The 26,914-nt window shown below is 43.1% G+C and overlaps 1 protein-coding gene across 1 annotated transcript in view; it reads right to left on the bottom strand.

Annotated features, from left to right (window-relative positions):
* The window catches only part of ST3GAL3 (ST3 beta-galactoside alpha-2,3-sialyltransferase 3), a 364,281-nt gene that overhangs the window by 211,533 nt on the left and 125,834 nt on the right, over nt 1-26,914 (bottom strand). Inside the window, exon 5 of the mRNA XM_045026125.1 lies at nt 19,077-19,119. Coding sequence (XP_044882060.1) covers nt 19,077-19,119 — 43 coding nt within the window. The remainder of the gene's footprint in view (nt 1-19,076; nt 19,120-26,914) is intronic.

The raw sequence follows: 26,914 nt of genomic DNA, 5'->3' as shown, positions 1-26,914 counted from the left end.
ATTACAAACATTGAATCTATCTCCCCTTGTAAGTATTCTCACACTTCTTATCAAACTGTCTGTACTGGGCTATCTTGATTATCACTTCAAAAGTTTTTTTCTCTTACTTAATTGGCCTCTCAGAGTTGGTAAGACAACTTTCACCTTTTCATGCTCTCTGTATATGTATATATATATATATATATATCCTCAATATATGTTCCATTCTATGCATCTGAAGAAGTGGGCTGTAGCCCACGAAAGTTTATGCTCAAATAACTTTGTTAGTCTCTAAGGTGCCACAAGTACTCCTGTTCTTTTTGTGGATACAGACTAACACGGCTGCTACTCTGAAACCTGAAATTTTGTAAAAATCTAACAATATAAAAGTGTGTTTGTTGAAGTCCATCACATAGAAGCAGACATTGTTCGTTCTGGCCCAGACAATGCAGCAGTGAGAAGGAACTGAAAACATGGTCAGTCTGCCCCACCCTTTATCACCTCGGATAAAACCATGAGGCGAGTCAGAGTACATGCACGGACCAACAGATACTACTTTTACATTTTTCCGGCTTCAGGCGCATGGTGCACATGCATAAAACCCTCAGTGGAATACAACAGGGACCATCACTTGAAGAAGAACTTGCACTTATTAGGAATATGGGTATCACCCAAACAACAGAAGCACTGAGAATGCCCATTACTGATGGGAATAGTCTCACAACAGGAGACTCACCTCTTAAACACCGGAGAATCCAGCATTCCCAAAGGAAAACAACAAAAGGGACAACCACCAGAAGGGGAAGTTCTAAACTACTATCTAACTATATCTAAGAATGAAAGGGTTTATTTTTAAACTAATTTTGGGGGGGGGGGCAAAGAAAACACAAAAGGTAAGTAACTATAAACTGTCTACCTAAATGCTAAATAGATAACAGGCACAGGTTACAGACTCCGTCTCAAGCTAAAGGTAATTGACAAGGAACTGGAGGGGGTTGCCACTGCAGTCTCACATAGTCTCGGCATGGGGCATGAGGATGTATGGTGCGCACATGCAGGCCCAATGGGCACAGCTACCAAATATTTCCAATCAAAGGGACAGGGCGCAAGCGCTCCTGAAGCGGAGCACCTAGAGGGACACTATTCGCAGAAGAACAAGTTGTTTTAGATAACATTTGCTGGTCTAAATGAAAACGATGAAATGCACTGAGCTTTCACAGCCTCAGCTACTTAGGGCAGGAAGAGAGTGATGCTGAGACATACATTAAGACGACGACTTACGATAATTTTGCAGAAGATTCAATGCAAGGAGGACAGTTCCAGAAAACATGTGCTTTCCAAGGATCAAAACAGAAGCAGGGTGTTGTCAAGCTTAGTTTTAAATGTCCTAGTGATGGGTTTCAACCACTTCCCTAGGAAAACTGTTCCAGAGCCTCATGAATCTCACTGTCAAAAAGATTTTCCCTGATGTTCTACTTAAGTTTTGCTTTCGGCTTCATCCCATCACCCCTACCACCTTTCTACCATCATACATATTTCCCCTACATTCATGGTTTTTACAACCTTCACCACTGATTCATCACTTAGCCCAGCTACATTATATATAAAACATATTTTTACCATCTATTTTTTTCCTCCTAAATCAAACTCTATAGTCTTCTGGTCATTTTTGTGTCTCCTCTCTGCTGTGACAAAGTCAGACCTGACAGATAGAAGAGTGGCGGAAGCCAGATATGTCAGTCCCAAAATGGTGAAGGCCCTTTCCCCTATAAACTGAAAAGAGATTACCTCATGTTAATTAGAGACACCTGAGGCCAATTAAGGGCTGCCAGTGATTTTTTAAAGATTTCTTTAAAAACCCCTCTTCTGGTGAGAGGAAGAGATGGCAGGAGAAGCAAACTGCAGCAGGGAGCGAAGGTCTCTCCTGGATGGAAGGCTGTCTGTTCTCCTTATAGGAAGTTGACTGTTCTTTGGTAAAGAACTGGCCACCAGAAGCCAGCGTAATAAGGCAACACCCCAGAAGGGGGCAGGGAAAAGAATCCTTTTTTGTTCCGAGTTTGGGGGTTTTGTTGTTTTGCTTAGGAGAACTACTCAGGCCAACCCTGAGGCCACCTTGTAAATATATTGAACAATAAACCAGAGTGAAGACTAGAAACCCAACAGAGTAGGATTGATTTACTCCAGGCCCCCACCTTCTGAGGGAGAAACTCTGAGGCAAACGAGGTGAAGGAGGTAACTTGCCACACTGCACTCCCTTCAACTTTCCAATGTATTTCTGGTAGTGAGGTACCCTAATAGTACACAATATTCCAGGTGGGACCACAAGAGAAATATAAAGAGGAATTATCATCTCCTTAGTCTATGACTAGATGCCTTATAGAAAAGTTTTCATTGCAGGATTTCAAAGTATTTTACGCATAGTGAAATATGCCTCAATAACCCTGGGAAGAAGGTATTTCTCATTCTCATGTTACAGATGGGGAAACTGAGGCACAGAAAGGTGCAAAGTCTTACTTAAAGTTACACAACATATCACGTTCAGATTTCTGATAAATGAAATACTAGAGTCTGATCATTTAAATCACTTAAGGGTAACCTCTACTATGATACCCATAAAAAGTGAACCAAGAAAATGTGTAAAGGACCCAAAAAATTATTACTGACCCATGAAGCAGTGCTCATGCCTAAGTTAAGATAATTGCATGATCTTATTATTCTTCAGCCCATCCTTTCATTTGTTACCTTCGCGTTGATAAACTAATCAGATTGAGCACTTGAGTCTCAGATAAGGTACGTTTTCCAGTCCATTGATCATTTTCATGGCTCTTCCATGAACCTGATCTAATTATTCAACTTCCTTCTCTAAATTTTTGAGAACAGAAGTGGACACAGTATTCCAATATCGGTTGCACCAGTGCCAAATACAGAGGTAACATAACCTCCCTACTCATACTCGATATTCCTGTTGGACTTGTGGCTGAGCGCCAAAGCAGATTAAATACAGGCATATGCGGACAAGAATGACTATAAGCAGTTCTATGAAGCCCTCAACACACTCTATGGTCCACAGTCTTCTGGGAGCTTTCCCCTCCTGAACTCTGATGGCACTGTGCTCCTTACAGAGAAGACGCAGATTCTCCAGAGATGGGCTGAACATTTTGAAGCAGTTCTCAACTGCCCCTCAGCCATCAGTGATGCGGCCATTGACAAGATGCCCCAGGTTGCAGTCAATGACTCCATGGATGCTTCACCAGAAGAGGACGAAGTGAAGAAAGCCATCAACCAGCTGTCAAGTGGCAAAGCCCCAGGGTCAGATGCCATACCAGCAGAGGTGTACAAAGTCAGTGGACCCGTGCTGCTACGGAAACTCACTGAGCTGTTTCAGTCCTTCTGGAAGCAGGGATCCATTTCACAGGAATTTAGAGACGCGTCCATCGTGCACCTCTATAAGAGGAAGGGCAATTGCCAGGTATGTGACAGTCACTGTGGAATCTCGCTGCTCTCTACAGCGGGGAAAGTTCTTGCACGGGTTCTGTAGAACCGATTGATCACTCACCTGGAGCAGGGCTTACTGCCAGAATCACAGTGCGGCTTCTGGAAGGGACGTGGGACTATTGACATGATCTTCGCTGCGCGTCAGCTACAGGAGAAATGTCAAGAACAGAATCATGAACTCTACACAACTTTTGTGGACCTCACAAAAGCGTTTGACTCTGTCAGTCACCAGGGCCTGTGGAGGATCATGTCGAAATTCGGCTGTCCAGACCGATTCATACGAATGGTACGTCAATTTCATCACGGTATGATGGCTCGTGTCCTGGATGACGGTGAAACATCTGAGGCCTTCCCAGCCACCAATGGCGTCAAGCAAGGGTGTGTTTTAGCACCCACTTTGTTCAGCATGATATTCTCTGCCACTCTGACTGATGCCTTTCAACACTGCACTGAAGGAGTAGGCCTGAAGTACAGAACTGATGGGAAACTATTCAATCTGAGGCGACTGCATGCCATCACCAAGGTGAAGGAAATTGTACTTCGAGACTTTCTCTTTGCCGATGATTGTGCTCTGAATGCTAGTACAGAGCCAGAAATGCAAGCCAGTATGGACAAGTTTTCATCTGCATGCAACAACTTCGGTCTCACCATTAACATCAAGACGACTGAGGTCATGCACCAGCCAGCTCCCCACGCTCCGTACTCAGAACTGTCCATCACTGTAAATGGACGGAGACTTCAGGCAGTGGACCACTTCACGTACCTGGGCAGTACCCTTTCCCGAGCAGTGTAAATCGATGATGAAGTAAACTGCAGAATTGCTAAAGCCAGCTCTGCATTTGGCCGATTGCGCTCCAACGTCTGGGAATGTTGAGGGATCAGCCTACCGACTAAGCTGAAGGTCTACCGAGCAGTGGTGCTTCCAACTCTACTGTACGTCTGCGAGACGTGGACTGTTTATCAGAGTCATGCACGAAGGCTCAATCACTTCCACATTTTCTGTCTGCGAAAGCTTCTAAAAATCAGATGGCAGGACAAAGTGCCCGATACTGAAGTCCTTACCAGAGCCAGTCTGCCGTCAGTTCACACACTGCTGATGAGAGCCCAGACCAGATGAGCTGGACATGTCGTGAGAATGTCAGACAAGCGCATTCCTAAACAGCTCTTCTACGGAGAAGTCACCCAGGGAAAGTGCTCCCATGGAGGACAAAAGAAGCGGTTCAAGGACACGCTGAAGACCTCTCTGAAGTCCCTCGAGATCAACACCGTCACATGGGAAACCCTCGCACTGAACCGTCCAGCATGGCGCAGCCTCATTCACACAGGCAGTAATACCTCTGAGGCGAGGCGTACTGCTGAGGCTGAAAGAAAGCGTGAGCTGCGCAAGTCCAGAGCTGCCCGCACATCATCGACAGTGCCATCACATGTCTGCCCGACGTGTGACAGGACGTTCCACGCCCGAATCAGACTGATCAGTCATCTTCGGACGCACAGAGCCGGTCATCAAATGAATGAGTTGTTGAGGTCTTCATCGACAACGATGGACAAACATAATTCCTGTTGGAACAGCCAAGGATCACATTAGCCTTTTAGCCACAGTGTTGCACTGGGAGCTCATGCTCAGCTGATGATCGACCATGGCCGCAAGTTACTGTTTCCCAGGATAGTGTCCTCCACCCTGTAACATGGCCTACATTATTTGTTCCTAGCTTTGTCTACACCAAGGGCTTAGGTCAGCATAGATACAGTACTCCAGGGTACAGATTTTTCACACCTCTGAACACTGCAGTTATCTCAACCTAAATTTTAAGTGGCCAGGCCATATTAAAAATCAATATTTATGGTCCAGAAACCTCCCTAGCCATTTTTGCCCCAAAAATCTTGGATACAAGTTATCCAGATGGACTGATTTAAAAATGTCTGTCTTCAGTAGCTCCTGTTTAACATCCTCCTGAGTTACTACTGGAATAGAAAGTACTTACTGATCATCAGATTATCTGACTACATCATTTGGCTTTTTCCCAAATACCGAACAGAAATATTTATTAAACACTTTTACCTTTCTGCATTACAACTGATGCACTTCCATCTAGTAGTGTTCCAATACCACTGTTAGAATTCCTTTTCTTGGTGATGTACTTAAACTACTACTTATTGTCCTTAAATCTGCTAGTCACAACTTTCTTCTGGAGTCTTTTTGTTTCCCCTTTAAATTTTCTACAATTCCTAGCTTCTAATTTATATTCATTGTTGTCAACCTCCCCTTTGTTAGATTTTTTTATTGCTGTTTTCACTTACCCTCTCTAAGCTAACCTGGTTTTTAACCAGTGTAGTCTTCTCTCTTCAATGTGCAATCGTGTTTTTGAGGCATCTAATAAATTGTTCTTAAAATAGTTCCCAATTATCATTCACATAAAATGGTTACCTCCTTTCTGTAACTGTTGTTCTTTGAGATGTGCTGCACGTCTGCTCCATTGTACATGTGTACAGTCGTCGTATAACTTTTTCCACACAGAGGTTCCCATCAGGGTGGCTCGAATGCCCTATGTAGCATGTGCCTCTGCATGCCAGTATACGAAGGTGGAGCCACTCCCAATCTCCCTCAGTCCCTTCTTACTGGGTAGACTCTAGTAGAGAGGGGAAGGAGGGTGGGTCGTGGAATGGACATATGCAACACATCACAAAGAATAAGAGTTACAGAAAGGTAGGTAACTGATTTTAATTCGTCAAGTGATTATAAATCTATTCCACTGCAGGTGAATCACAAGCAGATTAACGTGGAGGTGGGTTCAGAGTCTACCTAAACAGCAGCTGAAAAACAATCCATCCAAAACTGGCATCATTCCTGAACTGATGGGAAATGGCAAAATGAGCAGTAAAAGTATGAAATTATGGTCGGGCTGCTGCCTTACAAATGTCTTTAATAGAACTTGTCCAAGCAAAACTGCTGAAGCCACTTGCACTCTAGTCAAATGAGCCAATGCTCTTGGAGAGTGGTGTGATATTAGCTAACTGGCAGCACAACCGAATGCAAGAGGAAATCCTCTGAGTGGAAACCACTTTGCCCTGTCTGCAATCCTGACAAATAACTGTGCTGAGGATCCAACTAGAAGGCCAATGTTCTGCTTACATCTAGTGAATCAAGCTTTTGCTCATCTGGGTGCATGTGAGGCTTTTAACCCTGTTATCCAAAGTGCTTGCAACCCCTCCCAACCTGGTGTGATCTGCAGATTTCCTAAGCATACTATCTACTCCATTATCCAAGTCATTAATGAAAATATTGAACAGTGCCAGACCCAGGACTGACTCCTGCAGAACCCCACTAAATATACCCTCACAATTTGCCAGTGAACCATTGATAACTACTCTTTGAGTATGGTCTTTCAACCAGTTGTGCACCTACCTTATAATAAATTGATCTAGACCACATTTCCTTAGTTTGATTATGAGAAGTCATGTGGAACAGTACCAAAAGCCTTACTAAAATCAAGGTATACTGCATCTACTGCTTCCCCCCATCCACTACATCAGTAATCCTATCAAAGAAGGAAATTAGGTTGGTTTAGCATGATTTGTTTTTGACAAATCCATGCTAACTATTCCTTATAACCGTATTATCTTCCAGGTGCTTGCAAACTGATTGTTTAATAATTTGCTCCAGAATTGTCCAGGTACTGAAGCTAGGCAGACTGGTCTATAATTCTCCAGGTCCCGCTTGTTCACCTTTTTAAAGATGATAGGTACCATGTTTGCTTTTCTCTAGTCTAAGACCTCCTTTGTCCTCAGAAGCGCTAAAAAATAATTGCTAATGGCTCTGAGATTGCTGACTTAAATACATCTAAAGTTATCTAAATATTCTTTAACCTGTTCTTTCCCTATTCATCTTGCATTCCTTCCTCCTGATTGTCAATATTAATTGAGTTGAGTATCTGGTCATCATTAATATTTTAAGTGAAGACTGAAGGAAAATAGGCATTAAGCACCTCAGCTTTCTTGATGTCACCAGTTATTAGCTCGCCTTCCTTGCTAAGTAGAGGACCTATACTTTCCTTCATCTTTCTCCTAATGTATTTAAAGAACTTCTTCTCGTTGCCTTTTATGTCCCTTGGCAGATGTAACTCATTTTCTGCCTTCGCTTTTCTGACTTTGTCCCTACATTCTTGTGCTTGTTCTTTTGTGTTCCTCATCAATATGACCATGTTTCCACTTTTTGTAGGATTTTCAGGTCATTAAAGAGCTCCTGGTGGAGCTATATTGACCTCTTACTATTCTTCCTTTCTTTCCTTTGCATCCGGATAGTTTGCAGTACTGCCTTTAATATTGTTTCCTTGAGGACCTGCCAGCTCTTCTGACTCCTTTTTCTCTTAGATTTTCTTCCCATGGGATCTTGCCTACCAATTCTCTGAGTTTGTTAACATCTTTTTTTGTTTAAGTCCATTTTCCTTATTCTGCTGCACTCGCTCCTTCCTTCTTTAGAATCCTGAAATTTCATGATTACTGTCAGCCAAACTGCTTTTCACCTTCAGATTCACTTCCAATCCCTTGCTGTTGGTCAGAATCACGTCTAAAATGGCTATGCCCCTAGTTATATCCTCCACTTTCTGGAAAAAAAAAGTTGTCCCCAGTATATTCCAATAACTTATTGGCAATTTTGTGTTTTGCCGTATTACTTTCCCAATAGATGTCTAGATAGTTAAAGTCCCCCATTACTACCAGGTTCTGTGTTTTGGCTATTTCTGTTATTTGTTCTAGAATTGCCTCATCCACCTCCTCTTCCTGATTTGGTAGTCTATGCAGACCCTCACCATGACATCACCCCTATTTTTAACTCTTATCTTTACCCAGAGACTCTCAAATGGTCTGCCTCCCATCTCCTTCTGGACCTCAGAACAAGTGTATATATCCTTTACGCATAATGCAAAGAAAGAGATGCATTAAGCCATAGAATAGTTTCCCAAGGGGAACAATGGAAGCTCCATTACCTTAGACAGTTAAAATTGGCTTGTGGAAACAATGAGAAATACACAACGGAGAATGTTCCTACCCTGGCAGATTGGAAAAAATGTGATATGTCTAATTTCTATGACTCTATGGGGAAAGAAAGAAAAAGATAAAAATCAATGTAGAGATAGGCAGGGACAAATCTCTCAGCAACAAGTACCAAGGAAGTCTAGAATTCTACAAGTTTACCACTTGGGGTTTTTTTGGGCAGTTTTTGATGGCAAAGCACCACGTAAAGACACACACACACTTTCAAATCTACCTCGCACCCCAGAAACAACGTGAAGAGAAAAAGGTTTGTTTCAGCTCTGTTACTGAAGTTCTGAAGGGAAGGAATTTAAACAAACAGCAGTAATCCAATCTGTCTGTATTCCTAGCACAGGCTCCCTCCATTTTTATGGCTCTCTAACAGTCGGGATCAAGTTTCATTTGAATTTGGAGGGTGAAAGTTAGTTTTTTTTGGCTCTCCGTTTATTTTTTACAAAGACCTCAATTTCTTCACATTTTATTTCTTATGAGATCAGGTTTGTGATTACACTGCATATTCAAACATCTCTGTAACATCTCCCACATCTCCACTACAAAATAAATTTGCAAGACAACATATGCCAACTACTCAGTACCACAGAGTGTCTAGCCACTGAGCCCAGAAGATTTAAAGAACATCCCTCATTTTATTTAAATAAGCACCCAAAAAGCTGATGTAAGCCCAAAATGTATACAAAATCCTATTTATTAATAGTGGTTGCCATTATAATCATCTAAGTTGATCTAATAGTTTCTTTTTGGCAAATCTTTTGCACATATACGATAAATATCTCACTTCTATGTCTCACACTACACACTAGTATCCTTCTGCATCACTGTGTAGTCACCCATCAGCAACGATCATTTTATTAAGTCAAGTGCTATCAGTGCGTTTAGACCTGCCATTAATGCAATGATGCTCCATTCAAACTTCATTGTGAAAATGGCTGGTAGCATTAGGTTATGTTTCCATTCCATGCTTTACTGCTCAAGTTTGAAAATAGTCCAAATATTTCTTGTTCAACATAATAAATAAATATTTATGTCAATTACATTGAATTAGTTAGCACAATATAATTCTCATTCTATAATTTAAAATAAATTACCCTCACAAAACAACATCAAAAAACATTATTAAGGTTGCAAAGTCAAGCACTCAAAAGTTTGGTAATGCTTAATAAAGGCTGCCTGTGCAACCTTAATGTGGCCCCCCAGTGCATATGCATTATGTTATAGTCTTAATTATATGATCACATACTATTTTTTTCATAGGACGCTTGCCTCAGAACGGATGGTGCTAATTTAATGAGCAGCTATTCAATATTAATTTTCTCCTTGTTGTTCAATGTGTGGTCCCATTCCCTATTTACTACATGCTATTCAAACCCTGCTCTGGAGAGACAATTACTAATTTCTTCATTGGCTTTTCTATAGAACTCATTACTATCATATCTGAGTGTTTCACAAATGTTAATTAAATTTAATTTCACAACCACGGTGAGAGTAGTAGTATTTTTAGTCCCATTTTCAGATGGAGAGGTTAGACAGCAGTGCCTGTTGGGGGTGCGCATGCACCCAATGCCTCCTTATGAGCCCATGTGAGGGCATAACAGGTGAGGCAACTGCCACACTCCTTCAATTCCCTCACAATTAAACCAGAGTTAGCTGAGGACTCCAAAAGCAAGGACAGAGGCAGGTTATGTATTCCAGATGGACACCATCACCTCAAAGAACCAAGTTACTGCTACGTAACCATTCCTTCGTCTCCGCGGATGTTATTGATATCACCGTCATTGCTTGGATGCCCTAGTCCTGGACCCAGACCCCATTGTGCCAAGTGCTGTTAACCACAGAACAAATAAGACTATCCCTGCCACAGTCCGCTTGCAATCTACATACAGGATAAGAGACAAAAGACAGACACAGACACACAGACAAGGAAGTACATGGAAACACAAACATCAGACAGCATGATAGACAGTGGTCTTAGTGTACACAGCAAAGAGAATTCTAAGGAGGTATTTGAAGAAGTTAATAAGGTAGCTATGCAGACGTTTACAGGGAACTCCTCACAAGCAATCTGGGGCAGCAGGGGAGAAGCACAAAGCTGATTATTTGACAATCTAATAAGTGGGCGAGGCAGGTTGGCATCATGGGCATGTAGAAAAAGCTAATGTACTCAATGCTTTTTTTTGCCTCTGTCTTCATGAACAAGGTCAGCTCCCAGACTGCTGCACTGGGCAGCACAGTATGGGGAGGAGGTGACCAGTCCTCTGTGGAGAAAGAAGTGGTTTGGGACTATTTAGAAAAACTGGACGAGCGCAAGTCCATGGGGCCGGATGCGCTGCATCCGAGGGTGCTAAAGGAGTTGGTGGATGTAATTGCAGAGCCATTGGCCATTATCTTTGAAAACTCATGGTGATTGGGGGAGGTCCCAGATGACTGCAAAAAGGCTAATGTAGTTCCCATCTTTAAAAAAAGGGAAGGAGGAGGATCGGTGAACTACAGGCCAGTCAGCCTTACCTCAGTCCCTGGAAAAATCATGGTGCAGGTCGTCAAGGAATCTATTCTGAAGCACTTAGAGGAGAGGAAAGTGATCAGGAACAGTCAGCATGGATTCACCAAGGGCAAGTCATGCCTGACTAACCTAAATTGCCTTCTATGAGGAGATAACTGGGTCTGTGGATAAGGGGAAAGCAGTGGATGTGTTATTCCTTGACTTTAGCAAAGCTTTTGATACGGTCTCCCACAGTATTCTTGCAAGCAAGTTAAAGAAGTATGGGCTGGATGAACGGACTATAAGGTGGATAGAAAGCTGGCTAGATCATCGGGCTCAACAGGTAGTGATCAATGGCTCCATGTCTAGTTAGCAGCCGGTATCAAGTGGAGTGCCCCAAGGGTCGGTCCTGGGGCCGGTTTTGTTCAATATCTTCATTAATGATCTAGAGGATGGCGTGGATTGCACCCTCAGCAAGTTTGCAGATGACACTAAACTGGGAGAAGTGGTAGATACACTGGAGGGTAGGGATAGGATACAGAGGGACCTGGACAAATTAGAGGATTAGGCCAAAAGAAATCTGATGAGGTTCAACAAGGACAAGTGCAATCCTTGAGGGGGCCATTTAGGGAACTGGGGTAAAAATCTCTCTGGGGTTTGGTCCTGCTTTGAGCAGGGGGTTGGACTAGATGACCCCCTTCTAACCCTGATATTCTATGATTATGCTCGTTTAAACCTGCCACCTATTAATTTAATCAGGTGACCCCTAGTCATTGTTTTATGTGAAGGAGTAAATAACACGTCCCTATTCACTTTCTCCATAACATTCATGATTTTATAGACCTCTAGCATATCCCACCTTAATCATCGCTTTTCTAAATTCAACAGTCCCAGTCTTTTTAATCTCTCCTCACAGAAGCTGTTCCATACCCCTGATCATTTTTGTTGCCTCTCTCTATACCTTTTCCAATTATATGTTTTTTGAGATGGGGTGGGTGACCAGAACTGCATGCAGTATTCAAGGTGGGGGTGTACCATGGATTTATATTGTGGCATTATTGTATTTTCTGTCTTGTTATTTATCCCATTCCTAATGGTTCCTAACACTGCTCGCTTTTTTCACTATTGTTGCATATTAAGCAGCTGTTTTCAGAGAACTCTCCAGTTGATCCAAGATCTCCTTGTTGAGTGGTAACGGATAATTTAGACCCCCTCATTTTGTATGTCTAAATGGAATTGTGTTTTCCAATGTGCATTACTTTGCATTTATCAACACTGAATTTCATCTGTCATTTTGTTGCCCCGTCACCCAGTTTTGCCAGGTCTCTCTGTAACTCTTTGCAGTCTGCTTTGGACTTAACTATCTTGAGTAATTTTTTATAGACTGCAAATTTTGCTATCTCACTATTCACCCCCTTTTCCAGATCATATATGAATATGATGAAAAGCACAGGTCCCAGTACAGATTCTTGTAGCACCCGCTATTTACTTCTCTCCATTGTGAAAACTGACCATTTATTCCTACCTTTTGTTTCTTATGTTTTAACTAGTTACTGGTCCATGACAGGACCTTCCCTCTTATCCCATGACTGCATAATTTGCTTTAGAGCCTTTAGAGCCAAAGACTTTCTGAAAGTCCATGTACACTATATCCACTGGATCACCTTTGTCCACACGCTTGCTGATACCCTTAAAGCATTCCAATAGAATGGTGATTCCCCCATATGATTTCCCTTTACAAAAGCCATGTTGACTCTTCCCCAACATATTGTATTCATCTAGCTGTCTGATGAGACTGTTCTGTACTATAGTTTTAACCAGTTTGCCTGGTACTGAAGTTAGGCTTCTGCAATTGCCAGGATCATCTCCAAAACCTTTAAAAAAAATCAGCGTTACATTAGCTACACTCCAGTCATCTGGTACAAAGCCTGATTAAGCAACAAATTACAAACAATAGTTAGTAATGCTGCAATTTCATATACGAGTTCCTTCACAACTCTTGGGTGATACCATCCGGTCCTGATGATTTATTACTGTTTAGTTTATCAATCTGTTCCAAAACTGATAAATCTTGCAGATGACACAAAAATTAAGGGAGTAATAAATAATGAAGATCACAGAGGTCACCAACAGAGAGAGATCTGGATTGCTTGGTAAACTGGGCACAAGCAAACAATATGAATTTTAATATGGTTCCATGCAAATGTATACATCTAGGAACAGAGCACATAGGCCATACTTACACAATGGGGGACTCTATCCTGGGAAGCTAGGGCTCTGAAAAAGATCTGAGGGTCCTGGTGGACAATCAGCTGAACAGGAGCTCCCAGTGTGATGCTGTGGCTAAAAGAGCTAATGCGATCCTGCCATGCATAAACAGGGGAATCTCGAGTAGGAGTAGAGAGTATTTCATCTCTGTATTTGGTATTGCTGCAACCACTGCTAGAATAGTGTGGTCAGTTCCAGTGTACAATTCAAGAAGGATGTTGATAAATTGGAGAGGGTTCAAAGAAGAGCCATGAGAATGATTAAAGGATTAGAAATATGCCTTGTTGTGACAGACTCAGAGAGCTCAATATATTTAGCTTAAAGAAAAAGTTAAGGGGTGACTTGATTGCAGTGTATAAGTGCCTGCATGGGGCACATATATTTAATAATGGGCTCCTCAATCTAGCAGAGTAAGGACTAACATGATCCAATGGCCGGAAGTTGAAGCGAGACAAATTAAAGTATTCTTAGAATCGGAAGGTCTTCTAGGAGTCCAATTTGTTTCATGCGCTATGCATATTTTTTGGTTAGAGATTCTAATTTCTGCAACTGCATATATGATAGGTACAAATGTAAATAAATAAAAATAAACAACTCACTGAGTCACTTAACAGACCTCTTTCCCTGAGCATCCATGAAGGTACTCAGAACCTGTGCCGTTTGCAAATTTGTCCACCTTGCCACTCGCCCCCCTCTCTCTTGCCACTTGCTAGTCATTAACAAACCCCACCTTTAAAAAAAATGCAAAGTATTCCCACAGAATGAGTCTACATAATAGTTAGCCAATACATGCCAGAAGAGAACAAGAAGTCTCTACCTCCTACATATATATTGCAAAGCTTTCCTCCCAGCTGAGAGGAGGGTTCCTCGGGATGCGTGATTTTTCTTCACTAATGACAAGGTTTTTGGCCTGAAACAGTCTGTGCAAAGAGAACTATTTTCCAGATGTCCCTTTAAAAGACAAACAGCACAATATTATAAAGATCTGCATTCCACTTCCAAGTCAGATTCCCCCTGCAAGGCCAGCCTTGCTAAACATTTCAGGAAGGTATGCATCAGAAACAAGATTTCAAAGGAAAATAGAATTCAAAGCAATTCCAGATATTCCTACAAAGGGGGAAAAACAAATCTGGTTTCCATGCAACTCCCATAAACACAGGAGAATTCCAAAAGCAAAAGAATTGTTATATAGCTATAATTATAACAACTACACTATAAATCAATCTGAATAACCTGGACTGGGCATGTGCAGTGTAAAAGAGGCAGAGATAGCAACAAGGGTAAAATTAAACTGCCAAATGTGAAATATCACCCTATATTTATTCCAGCTAAATAATTTCCTGTGTATAATTTGTTTTAAACTGTGAATCAAGGCATTTACGTCTTACTGCAGGGCTACCTTCACAAGGGAGGTTAGTCCTTCACGAATTTCTTAAATGTCACCAACTAATGACAAAAAAGACAGACATGGAACAACTGAAGAGTACGGGAATCAGGAGGAACTGAGTTCTGTTGCCCCAAGTGTTTCACCTGGTCACACAAGGTTCTCACATGCTGTCAATAGTTAAGGCAACATTATAAAATTACACACGAGTGGCAGAATACCAACCACATCTACAGCAGCAGCCATGTAATGAAGCCATTTCTATCAACAGGGTCTTCAACACAGAACACATGATCTATCAGGCCTTGAGCCCAGGTGTCCAACACCAACTGCTCCCACCACAGTACTATCTTCATTATTAAGTTCTGTAGAAAAATTATTAGCTAGCCTAGCTTTTAAGCTTTGCCTTTCACTGAGTTTATAGCATGTATTCAGAATACAAGGAGAGCACAATACCAAATCCACTAATGGCAACTACCGTAAACAACCACATGATCTTATCCATGCAGCACTTCCTGCCCCATAGCCATAATCTAATTTCACAGTATTTGTTTTCTTCATGTCAGGCCTCAGTCTGCAAGCTTTTCAGGAGTGTTTTACTAACTCACATGATGGGTGCCAAACATGCACATTTATGATGCTATATACAGATTTCATTTAAGAAGTCAGTAAAGAAAATATATTATTATTTTATCACCCAGAGACCCCAACCAAGACTGTGCGAGGTACAGCACAGAATAACAAACAGTCCCTGTTCCAAAGAGCTTACCATCTAAATAGACAAGACAGACAAAGGGTGGGAGAAAGAGAGAACACACAAGCAGAGTGGAAGGGAAGGCTGGAAGGGATTAGCTAAAAGCTAAAGACAAAGGGAGAGGTGATTGGAAGGCGGGAAGGGAGAATGAGAAGAGCATAGAGGACAGGGTGGAGGGAGACAAGTGATGATGAGGGGTGGATCAGAGCAATTCGTCAAACAGCAGAAGGAAAAGAATATCCAGAGGAAAAACTGTAGCAAGTATAGTCTGGTATCATCAGTGTCCACCAGTGCCTGCTGAGACAGCTTCTGTAGCTGCTCTTAACAGCTTGAGTCTCTGCCCTGAGTCTGGCTCCATTATGGAGACTTTCCTTTTCCTGGGCCCATCTGGCTGGATAGGGATCTCCCCTGCACATTTTCCGACCAAAGAGGGCTACTGTTAAATTCGTGCAGAGAAGTACTCAAATATCAGGAAAGGCCTGCATTAAGATTGCCCAGATTCACAGATTTCAAGGCCAGAAGGGACCACTAGGATTACTCACACTGTCCTCCTGGTTAACATGGACCAGAGAACCGCCCCCGCCACACACACAGAGAGAGCATTTATTTAAAAAAAAAAAACCCATCCAATCCTGATTTTAAAATGGTCAGTGATAGAGAATCCACCACAATACTTGGTAAATTGTTCCAATGGTTAATTACTTTCACTGTTAATATTTTTTCTTCTTGTTCTAAACATTTATTTAAAATGTATATAACAATAGTGCTGAAATGTGGGGTTTGGTTTACTGGAAATGCTGGTCACAAATTCTTCAGAGTAATACTGGTATGGGTCTGCCTTTCCTTGGTCTGAAGTACCAATGGAGTAAGCCCTGCTATAGAGAATGGATGGCTAAATATAGTTTTCATGTGGATCCATTTTGTTTTTTAGCCCATCTTTTCTCTTCCATTCTCAATCGTTCTATTCCCATTTCATCATTGCAGAAGGAGTACACCTGAGACCCAAGCAGTACAGATGTGAATATGAGAAACAGGGGAGCCTCAAAACACAACAGGATAAGAAGTATCACTGTAGCTGGTGGAGAGAAGGAGCTGTATTTTGTCCAGTCCTCTTCAAAGCAATACAGAAAGTAAAGTCCCATCATGACTGGCGCATGCAGGAAAATTATTGCTATACACATTATAAATGGTACACAGTCCTTCTGGTTAGTCTCTCCTACCCAGTATTAACCCATGAACAGTGATAATCCATTTTCAAAAAACACCTCTTCAGACCCAGGCCACTTCAGGTACAACAATGGAAAAGCCAGACAGGGCGGAAGGCCCATCAGCAAAGACAATGGACTGTGAAAAGCTTGGCCTTGCTGTGGACACTCCATACTGCCCCTGACTCATGGACACTGTGATCCTACAGGTCTTGTCACCTGATACGAAAACATTACCTGGGACTTCTTGTAACTTTCCACTGTAAGAGAAGGGGGGTCACGTTTGGGGAGGAAGGCAAATAGGACTCCTCCTCTCCATGGCCTGTCTGCCCAAGAAGAGAGATTGCAAAATGGAAGGCAAGTGGGGACTCCAGACTGAGACAGGGGTCCAGTCTGAAAAGGAATACAACTGGAACTCTGAACCACAGAACCTTTGTGAACTGCCTGCAACAATATCTAGAGTGAGAAATACTATTTGTAACCAATTTCTCTAGTGAAACTAGCTTAGTAATCTGCTTTGTTCTGTTTGTTACCCCTTTTACCACTTAAAATCTGCCTTTTATACTTAAAAACATTTGTTTTGTTTATTATTAAACCCAGTTTCTGTAATTTCTAACTGTGGGGGCAAGTAGTGTGCACACCTCTCTCCACATTGAGGGAGGGAGCGAATTTCATAATATATCTTTGGGTCTGTATTCCAAGGGAGGTAGACATGTGAGTGCTGGAGCAAGTCCCTTAGGCTGAGTCTGCCCAGAGCAGATCTGCAGCTGGGGGTGGCCCTGCCTATGTGTGTGTTACAGGAGGTTTTAAGAGCCTGGCTCAGCAAGACAGGTTAAAGGGGGCCCATGCTGGCAGAACAGGTAGACTCAGTGGTATCTCAGCACATCAGGCAGCATTCCGAGGGGTCCAACCCATCACACTGTTTTCACTTGTTTATAATTTTGCCAACGTAAACAATTTGGGCTGAAATTTCCTATCCCAGATTTCTGCCTCTGGCTGTATGTTTTTGGAAAGTTAGATCAAAAACACTTCAGTCATTTCTGAGAACAATATTGGTGGAAAATACATTATTTTGTCTCTGTTAAAAAAAAAATCTTACGGATGTTTAACTGAGGAGCCCTGTCGTCTCCATGCTTTGAAATAGAAACTTGAAATTTGGCAGGGGAAGGAGGGGAGGGTCAGCCTGGTGTCAAAGATGTACCTTTGATCATCCCTGTGAAAATTTACCCAAATTTGACCAAGTTATAAGCTTCATTTTTTGAGTACCCAATTTAAAACACCTGGGGTCTGGTTTGCAGAAGTGCCAAACGCTCACAACTGTAACTGAAGTCAATGGGACCTCTGCATTAAACATAGAAAGTGCTATAAAACGCTAAGTATTTTGAAATATCAGGCCCACGGCTTCTCAAATTGGGCACCCCTAACTAGTTAACTATTTTTCACTTAATCTCTGTGCCTCAGTTTCCCATGTGTAGAATGGAGTTGAACCTCCAACCTAAACAGTCTTTTCATGCAGTTTTTTTGGGGTTCTATACAGTAACTAATACACAATTATTTCTATCATCTCAGATACATGCATAGTATCTTCTGCTACTTTGTTACTACTCTTTAAGCCAGAAAAAAACCAGAGATGATGGTACTTGTGTTTGGCTAAAACATCTTCCTAGAAGGCAGCCTCCTTTGATCTGAAAACTTCAAGAGATGGAAAATCCACCACTCCACTTGGTTGTTTATTCCACTGGTTAATCACTCTCATGGATAAAATTTGTGCCTTATTTCTAATTTCGATTTGTCTGGCTTTAACTTCCAGACACCGATTCTTGTTATGTCTTTCTCTGCTATGTTAAAGAGCCAGTTAGTACCTGGTATCTCCCTGTGAAGGTATTTATACACTTTATTGAACTCACCTCTTAATTTTCTTTTTGATATGCTAAACGGATTAAGTTCCTTAAGTTTCTTGCTTTTAGGCATTTTTTCCAGCCCCCAAATAATTTCTGTGGCCCTTCTTTGCACCATCTCCAATTTTTCAACAAGCTTCTGGGGTCATGTGTGAATGGCCCAGATGTGAAGGAATCAGTTTCCAACCTCTGAGTTACATTACAGCTTACTATTTTCCATGCTTCCTCAGGCTTATTTAACCTTTCCTTATTTTGAAGACTCGGAATAAGACTCATAAGGCAGAAAGACAGGCATAGTTTAAGGTTGATGTTACTATCCTCTTGATCAGCCATCAAGAATTGAAAGGGAGTGAACCAAAGTCTCTGCCAGCCTGGCTAGGCATGCAGCAGTGACACCCAGAAAGCAGGAACCTTCAGTCTGCTCCTAACCTCAGCTCTCCCATCTGACAATGCACTGTCCTCTCAACCAATCCACACACTGCACGAGTAACCCAGAATTTTTGTTGTCTGCAATAGAAACCATAACAAAAAAAGCAAAGGAAAGTAGCATTCCCATTGTTCTACTCACAGTTTTGAGTCCAGTTTCAGAAGAAAGCCCAGTTTGTCATATTCTGAAAGACAAAAACAGGAGACTTCATGAAACAACAGCAGCTAGTCACTTCTCCCACCACAAAACAGGACAGCAACTCCTCACTGAACAGCACAACTATTTCTGATTGGCAATGACAGCTGAATATACAGTGTAGTCAACCTATACACATTACAGAGTAACATTAATTAAATGCACAGCCCCAAAATAATTCCTCTGAATCTTCAGGTTCATTAATTCCGAAGTCATTAGAACTAGTTGAGACCTTTGCAGGAAGAGCCCAAAGAAGCAGCACCATGCAAGACAGGGAATAGGAAGGCATATAATGCTTTCCTGATTGGAGTGGGGCTAGTCTGGTCACTAACTCACCCATGCAAATGTCTTCCTCACTTCGGGAACTGGTAGAGCTTTCCAATTTCTCTTGACTGCCTAAGACCACCCCCTGCCTCCAGCCTTGTGATTAAAGAAGTGCTCTCCTGACCAGGGTTGCTAACAGGGGCACAGTTACGCTCTGGGTACAGCTGGTAATGCAGGAACTGCATCTGAGAGGAGTGGAGAGCTCTGGAGCCCTGCAATGAGAATCCGGGGATGAGCTAGTCAGAATCTGTGCCTCTCAGGAACAACAGCGAACAGCTACAGAAACATTCCCATGGGAAAGTCTGTTTCTATGATTCATGTGTAGAATTGAATGCAAACACTTATTTTAACAACTAGAAATACCGTGTGATCTTGTAAATCAATTAAACTATTGTAGTAAAATAATGATTTCTCTGAGAATCCAGGTGATACATCCCAAGAGACTTAATTTTTGCTTATTACTATAATGCATTATTTGTATTGTGGTAGTGCCTAGGGGCCCCCATACATGCAGCCTCCGCCAGGCTTCATTGAACTGGGGGCTGTACAAATATATAACAAAACCATGATCCCTGCTCCAAAGAGTGTAACAATCAGGACATACTAAAGGAAAAAGAATGAAAATGCTGCTCCTGCACATACCAGGGGAAAGGAGCAAGAGGATAGCCCGTGCTACTGTGAAACTGAGTAACTGGGGGGTGTTGAGAAGAGGCGGCCTATAAGATGGCCTCACTGCTAAGAGTTAGTCTTCATTATAAAATGATTTGGGAAACTCTGGTGTAAATATTGCTTATGAGCTCACGGGTCATCCACACACTCTACAGCCAGAAGGAGACAGCTTAACTACGTACCTGGGATGAAATCTTGGCCCCACCAAAGTCAGTGGAGGTTTTTCCATTGACTTCAATGCGACCACGATTTCACCCTTGGTAAATGAGGAGAATTAAGATCCAAGCTCACAATGGGTTGCACACTTCACAGCACCTGTAGCTGAGTTTACTGCATGCAGCAGAGGCTCCTTGCATTCCTCCATTCTCCCTCTATTTCAGGGACTCATGCAATCCCCTTACCCCTCCCTGAGGCTCTGTCTCCCCGCCCATGCCACTGCCACTATCCCCCCATGTCAGGTGCTCTGTGCCCCCGATTCAGGGCCGGCTCCAGGCACCAGCCGAGCTGGCTCGTGCTTGGGGCGGCAGATTCCAAGGGGCGGCATTCCGGATGCCTTTTTTTTTCTTTTTCTTTTTGGTTTGCCGTTCTGGCCCCCCTGTAGGGGGCGGCGGCACAGAAGAGGGGAGTACCTGCAGCAAACTCGGCAGGGCAGCCCGCGTCCTTCCCTCCCAGCCGACCAGAGCGACGCAGAGCCCTCCCGGCAGGCGGTGCGGCAGGAGAGGCCGCGTGGCGACCGCCCTGCTGAAGCCCTGGCCGCCCCCTTCTCCCTCCCCCTCCCCACCGGGCCCGCACTCCGCTGCATGTCTGCAGCACAGGGAGTCCCCCTACACTCTGGTTCCGGCCGCCCTGCAGGTTTTTTTTTTCCTGTGTGTCTGTGCTTTGCCGGTGTACACAGGTGTTTTTTGTTTTGTTTTGTTTTTTGCTTCGCTGCTCCGGCCCCGCCGTTTTTTTTGTGTTTTGCTTTTTTTGCTTGGGGCGGCAAAAAAGCCAGAGCCGGCCCTGCCCCCATTCTCCCTTTTCCCTCCAAGTCCCAAATGTTGCCTGTACCCAGGTCCCCATTCTTCCCCTGCCAGAAATTGTGTGTCCCCCATTTCCCCCATGTCAGAGTCTCTGTATGCCCTCCACCTCCCCCGACAATACCATGGTCCCCCATTATCCTCCCTATACCATGGCTGGGTGCACCCCCACCCCCTGCAATCATTATTATTTCTTTTCTTTCTATCTAGGAGATGAGTCATTCAGGGTGCCAACTATACACCACCAAACCCGGAAGAAGAGGTGGATGAGACTATTTTAAAACAACTAACAAAATAGAATCACAGAATCATAGAATATCAGGGTTGGAAGGGACCTCAGGATGTATCTAGTTCAACCCCCTGCTCAAAGCAGGACCAATCCCCAACTAAATCATCCCAGCCAGGGCTTTGTCAAGCCTGAGCTTAAAAACCTCTAAGGAAGGAGATTCCACCACCTCCCTAGGGAACCCATTCCAGTACTTCACCACTCTCTGAGTGAAAAAGTTTTTCCTAATATTCAACCTAAACCTCCCCCACTGCAACTTGAGACCATTACTCCTTGTTCTGTCATCTGCCACCACTGAGAACAGTCTAGATCCATCCTCTTTGGAACTCCCTTTCAGGTAGTTGAAAGCAGCTATCAAATCCCCCCTCACTCTTCACTTCCGCAGACTAAACAATCCCAGTTCCCTCAGCCTCTCCTCATAAATCATGTGCTCCAGCCCCCTAATCATTTTTGTTGCCCTCTGCTGGACTCTCTCCAATTTGTCCACATCCTTCTTGTAGTGTGGGGCCCAAAACTGGACACAATACTCCAGACAGGGCCTCACCAACGTCGAATAGAGGGGAAATGATCACGTCCCTCGATCTGCTGGCAATCCCTCTACTTATACAGCCCAAAATGCCGTTAGCCTTCTTGGCAACAAGGGCACACTGTTGACTCATATCCAGCTTCTCGTCCACTGTAACCCCTAGGTCCTTTTCTGCAGAACTTCTGCCTAGCCATTCGGTCCCTAGTCTGTAGCACTGCATGGGATTCTTCTGTCCTAAGTGCAGGACTCTGCACTTGTCCTTGTTGAACCTCATCATATTTCTTTTGGCCCAATCCTCCAATTTGTCTAGGTCCCCCTGTATCCTATCCTTACCCTCCAGCATATCTACCACTCCTCCCAGTTTAGTGTCATCTGCAAACTTGCTAAGAGTACAGTCCATGCCATCCTCCAGATCATTAATGAAGATATTGAACAAAACCGGCCCCAGGACCGACCCTTGGGGCACTCCGCTTGATACCAGCTGCCAACTAGACATAGAGCCATTGATCACTACCCGTTGAGCCCAACGATCTAGCCAGCTTTCTGTCCACCTTATAGTCCATTCATCCAACCCATACTACCTTAACTTGCCAGCAAGAATATGTGGGAGAGCGTATCAAAAGCTTTGCTAAAGTCAAGGAATAACACATCCACTGCTTTCCCTCATCCACAGAGCCAGTTATCTCATCATAGAAGGCAATCAGGTTAGTCAGTTTAATCATACAAAGCAAAGGAATTGGTGGTGATGGGGGACTTATCTCTTGGGAAAATAATACAGTAGGGCACACATTATCCAACAAGTTATTGGAATTGGGGACCATTTTTTATTTCAGAAGATGGAGAAATCAACTAGGGGAGAGACTGTCCTAGATTTGATTTTGACAAATAGTGAGGAACTGATTGAGAATTTGAGTGAAAGTGAAATGAGAGAGTTCATGATTCTGAGGAATGGTAGGACGGAAAACAGCAGAATAAAGATAATGGATTTCAAGAAGGCAGATTTTAACAAACTCAGGGAGTTGGTAGGTAAGATCCCATGGGAAGCAAATCTAAGGGGAAAAAGAGTTCGGGAGAGTTGGCAGTTTTTCAAAGCGATAGTGAGGGCAAAAGTGCAAACTATCCCACTGCATAGGAAAGATAGGAAGTATGGCAAGAAACCACTGGGTCTTAACCAGGAGATATTCAATTATCTGAAACTCAAAAAAAACAAAGAAGTCCTACAAAAAGTGAAAACTAAGTCAAATTACAAAGAATGAATATAAAAAAACAACACAAGCATGTAGCGACAAAACTGGAAAGGCCAAGGCACAAAACAAAATTAAACTAGCGAGGGACATAAAGGGTAACAAAAAAACATTCTACAAATACATTAGAAGCAAGAGGCAGACCAAGGACAGAATAGGCTCATTACTCAATGGGAGGTGGTGTGGGGGGGAGACAATACAGATGCTCCCCGGGTTACACAAGACCCGATTTACGCAAATTCACACTTACAGAAAAAGTTCCATAAGCCAGAAATAGGATTTTCGAGTTGCGGAAATTTTTGCGTAATGTACAGGTTTCCAACTTATGCAAAATTCGAGTTACGCAAGGCTTTTCGGAACGGAACGAATGCATCAATCGAGGGGTGTCTGTAGCAGAAAATGTGGCAATGGCGGGACTGCTAAATGCCTTTTTTGTTTCAGTTTTCACCAGTAAGGTTAGTAGTGATCAAACATCTAACAGAGTGAATGCCAGTGACAATGAGGTGGGATCTGAGGCTAAAATAGGGGGAAACGAGTTAAAAAGTACTTAGACAAGTTAGATGCCTTCAGGACAGCAGGGCCTGAGGAAACACACCCTAGAATACTCACGGAGCTGACTGAGGAGATCTCTGAGCCATTAGCGATTATCTTTGAAAACTCATAGAAAATGGGAGAGATTCCAGACGACTGGAAGAGGGCAAATATAGTGCCTATCTATAAAAAGGGGAGTAAGGACAACCCAGGGAATTCTTCCACTCGGCCTCCACATTGATAAGGCCTCAACTGGAGTCGTGTGTCCAGTTCTGGGTGCCACATTTCAAGAAAGATGTGGATCTTCTCTGGAAGTCCAGAGAAGAGCAACAAAAGTGATTAAAGGTCTAGAAAACATGACCTATGAGGGAAGATTGGAGAAAATGGGTGTGTTTTGTCTGGACAAGAGAAGACTGAGGGGGGACATGATAACAGTTTTCAAGTACATCAGAGATTGTTACAAGGAGGAGGGTGAAAAATTGTTCTCCTTAACCTCTGAGGTTAGGACAAGAAGCAATGGGCTTAAATTGCAGTAAGGGAGGTTTAGGTTGGACGTTAGGAAAAACTTCCTGGCAGGGTGGTTAAGCACTGGAATAAATTGCCTAGGAAGGTTGTGGACTCTCTGTAACTGGAGGCTTTTAAGAACAGGTTAGACCAGGGGTCCCCAACGCGGTTCCTGCAGGTGCTATGGTGCCCACGGGGGCATCTAAACGCGCCCACGTCCTGGCCGGTGGTCGAGCATCCGCCGAAATGCCGCCGAATTTCTGCGGCATTTCGGTGGCGACGCCTCTCGATGACGCCGCTTGGAATTTGGCAGCATTTCGGCGGATGCTTGACCGCCGCCACGGTCCTTCGTCTGGCGCCCACCAGATGAAAAGTTTGGAGACCACTGGGTTAGACAAACACCTGTCAGGGATGGTCTAGATCAGGGGTCTGCAACCCGCGGCTCCGGAGCCGCATGCGGCTCTTCAGCCTCCTTGTTGTGGCTCCCTTCGGCCTTGACAAAAGAAAAAAAAAAAAAAAAAGAATAACGGTTATTTATTAATTTAATTTTTATTTATATATTATTTTATTTTTGTTTATTTTGTTGCACAGTTATCTTGGAGTTCAAGGTGATACTTTAACATCGAATTTTTAAAAAGTTTTTATAATTTGTCAATTAAAATATGCGTCACATCCACGTCTATAGCCCTCGCCTTTACCTGCAGGCGGATTCTTGGGTGTGCGACCCCCGCGGTAAGCTAACCATGAATACATCCCAAAAAAGAAAAATCTCAGAAGAAAATAGAGAGTTTAATTCTGCATGGACAGATTCCTTTGCCTTCACTGCCAACGACGTTGGCTTACCTGTGTGCTTGATATGTGGCGAGAAATTAGCAAACAACAAAAAATGTAACGTTGAAAGACATTTTCAAAACAAGCACTCAGCATTTTCTGAAAAGTACCCAACTGAAGATGGGCGAAAGAGAGCGATTTCGGAACTACTACGGAAAGTTGAGCAGAGCAAACATATTTTCAAGAAGTGGATCAACTCTCCAAACTCAGCTACAGCTGCTAGTTTTGTGGCAGCTCATGAGATCGTAAGGAGGGGGGAAGCCGTTCACAGACGGAGAATACATGAAAGAATCGTTCATAAAAATATCAGAGCATCTATTCTCCGAATTAAAAAACAAACAGGAAATTATTCAGAAAATTAAAGAAATGCCTCTCTCTGCAAAGACCGTCAAGGACAGGACCATTAAAATGGCAACAAACATCACCAGTAAGAAAATTGATGACATCAATTCAGCTCAAGCATATTCAATTGCCTGTGATGAGTCAAGTGATGTAAACGATATTGAGCAGACAGCACTGTTATGCAGATATGTGAACTCTGATGGGCCGCAGGAAGAACTGATTGAACTCATACCGCTAAAGGGCCAAACGCGGGGACAGGACATTTGTGAGGCTGTTTTGAGTTGTCTAAAAGCCAAAGGAATAAACACCACTCACCTGGTGTCAGTGTCTACTGATGGTGCACCCAGTATGAGAGGAGCACAGAAGGGCTTTGTGAATTTACTTCAAAAGTCGCTGGATCGAGAGCTGATGACGTTTCACTGCATCTTGCACCAAGAAGCACTGTGCGCTTAAACATTCCCCCCTGAATGTGTGGAAGTGATGAGCCTCGTTATTAAGATAGTGAACAAAATAATTGCAAACGGGTTAAACCACCGACAGTTTTGTTCATGGTTAGATGAAGTCGAGAGCGCATATTTGGATCTCCTGCTGCACAACAGAGTTCGGTGGCTGTCAAGGGGAGATGTGCTGAAACGCTTCGCTGCTTGTCTGGAACATGTGAAAACCTTCTTGGAAAGCAAAGGCCTCAGCTATCCCGAACTGGGAGACCTCGATTGGCTGGAAAAGTTTTATTTCATGGTGGATATGACAAGTCACTTAAACACGCTGAATAAAAATCTCCAGGGAAAGGGAAGCACGGCCCTGCAGTTGCTGGAGGATGTTCTGGCGTTTGAGCGCAAGATGACAGTGTTTGCCAGAGATGTACAGAGAGGTACGCTCTCTCACTTCCCCTCCCTGAGAGAGTTCAAAGAAGAGAACAATCACATAAATTGTGATTATTTACACCGTGCAATTATGGCAATGCAAGCTGCATTTGGAGAAAGATTCAGCGAGTTCAGAAAGGAAAAAAACACTCTGTCCTTCCCTGTCACACCGCTGGACATCGACCCATCCCTGCTGAACATATCCGCATTCACAGGGATAAGTCAGCCCGATCTTGAAATTGAACTGGCCAACATAGCGGATAAAGACTTATGGGTGTCCAAGTTCAAAAGCCTGACAGCGGATCTCGAAGAAGTCGCCCGTCAGAAGGCCACTCTCGCTAAAGAGCACAAATGGAATAATATTGAAAACCTCCCCAAACCCGACAAACTTGTTTTTGAAACATGGAGTGCCATTCCCGACACGTATATGAACCTGAAAAAGTATGCATTTGGAGTCCTGGCCATCTTTGGCTCAACATACTTATGCGAGCAAGTTTTCTCGAGCATGAACTTCATAAAGTCCAAATATCGCTCCCACCTCACAAATGAGAGCCTACAGTCCTGTGTGAAGATCAAAGTCACATCTTACAGCCCCGACATAGGGAAGATCAGCATCGAACTTCAGAAACAGAAGTCACATGAAACAGG

The sequence above is a fragment of the Mauremys mutica genome, chromosome 8 (genome assembly GCF_020497125.1).
Source record: "Mauremys mutica isolate MM-2020 ecotype Southern chromosome 8, ASM2049712v1, whole genome shotgun sequence".
Classification (NCBI taxonomy): domain Eukaryota; kingdom Metazoa; phylum Chordata; order Testudines; family Geoemydidae; genus Mauremys; species Mauremys mutica.
This window is presented reverse-complemented; position numbering and strand designations above follow the sequence as displayed.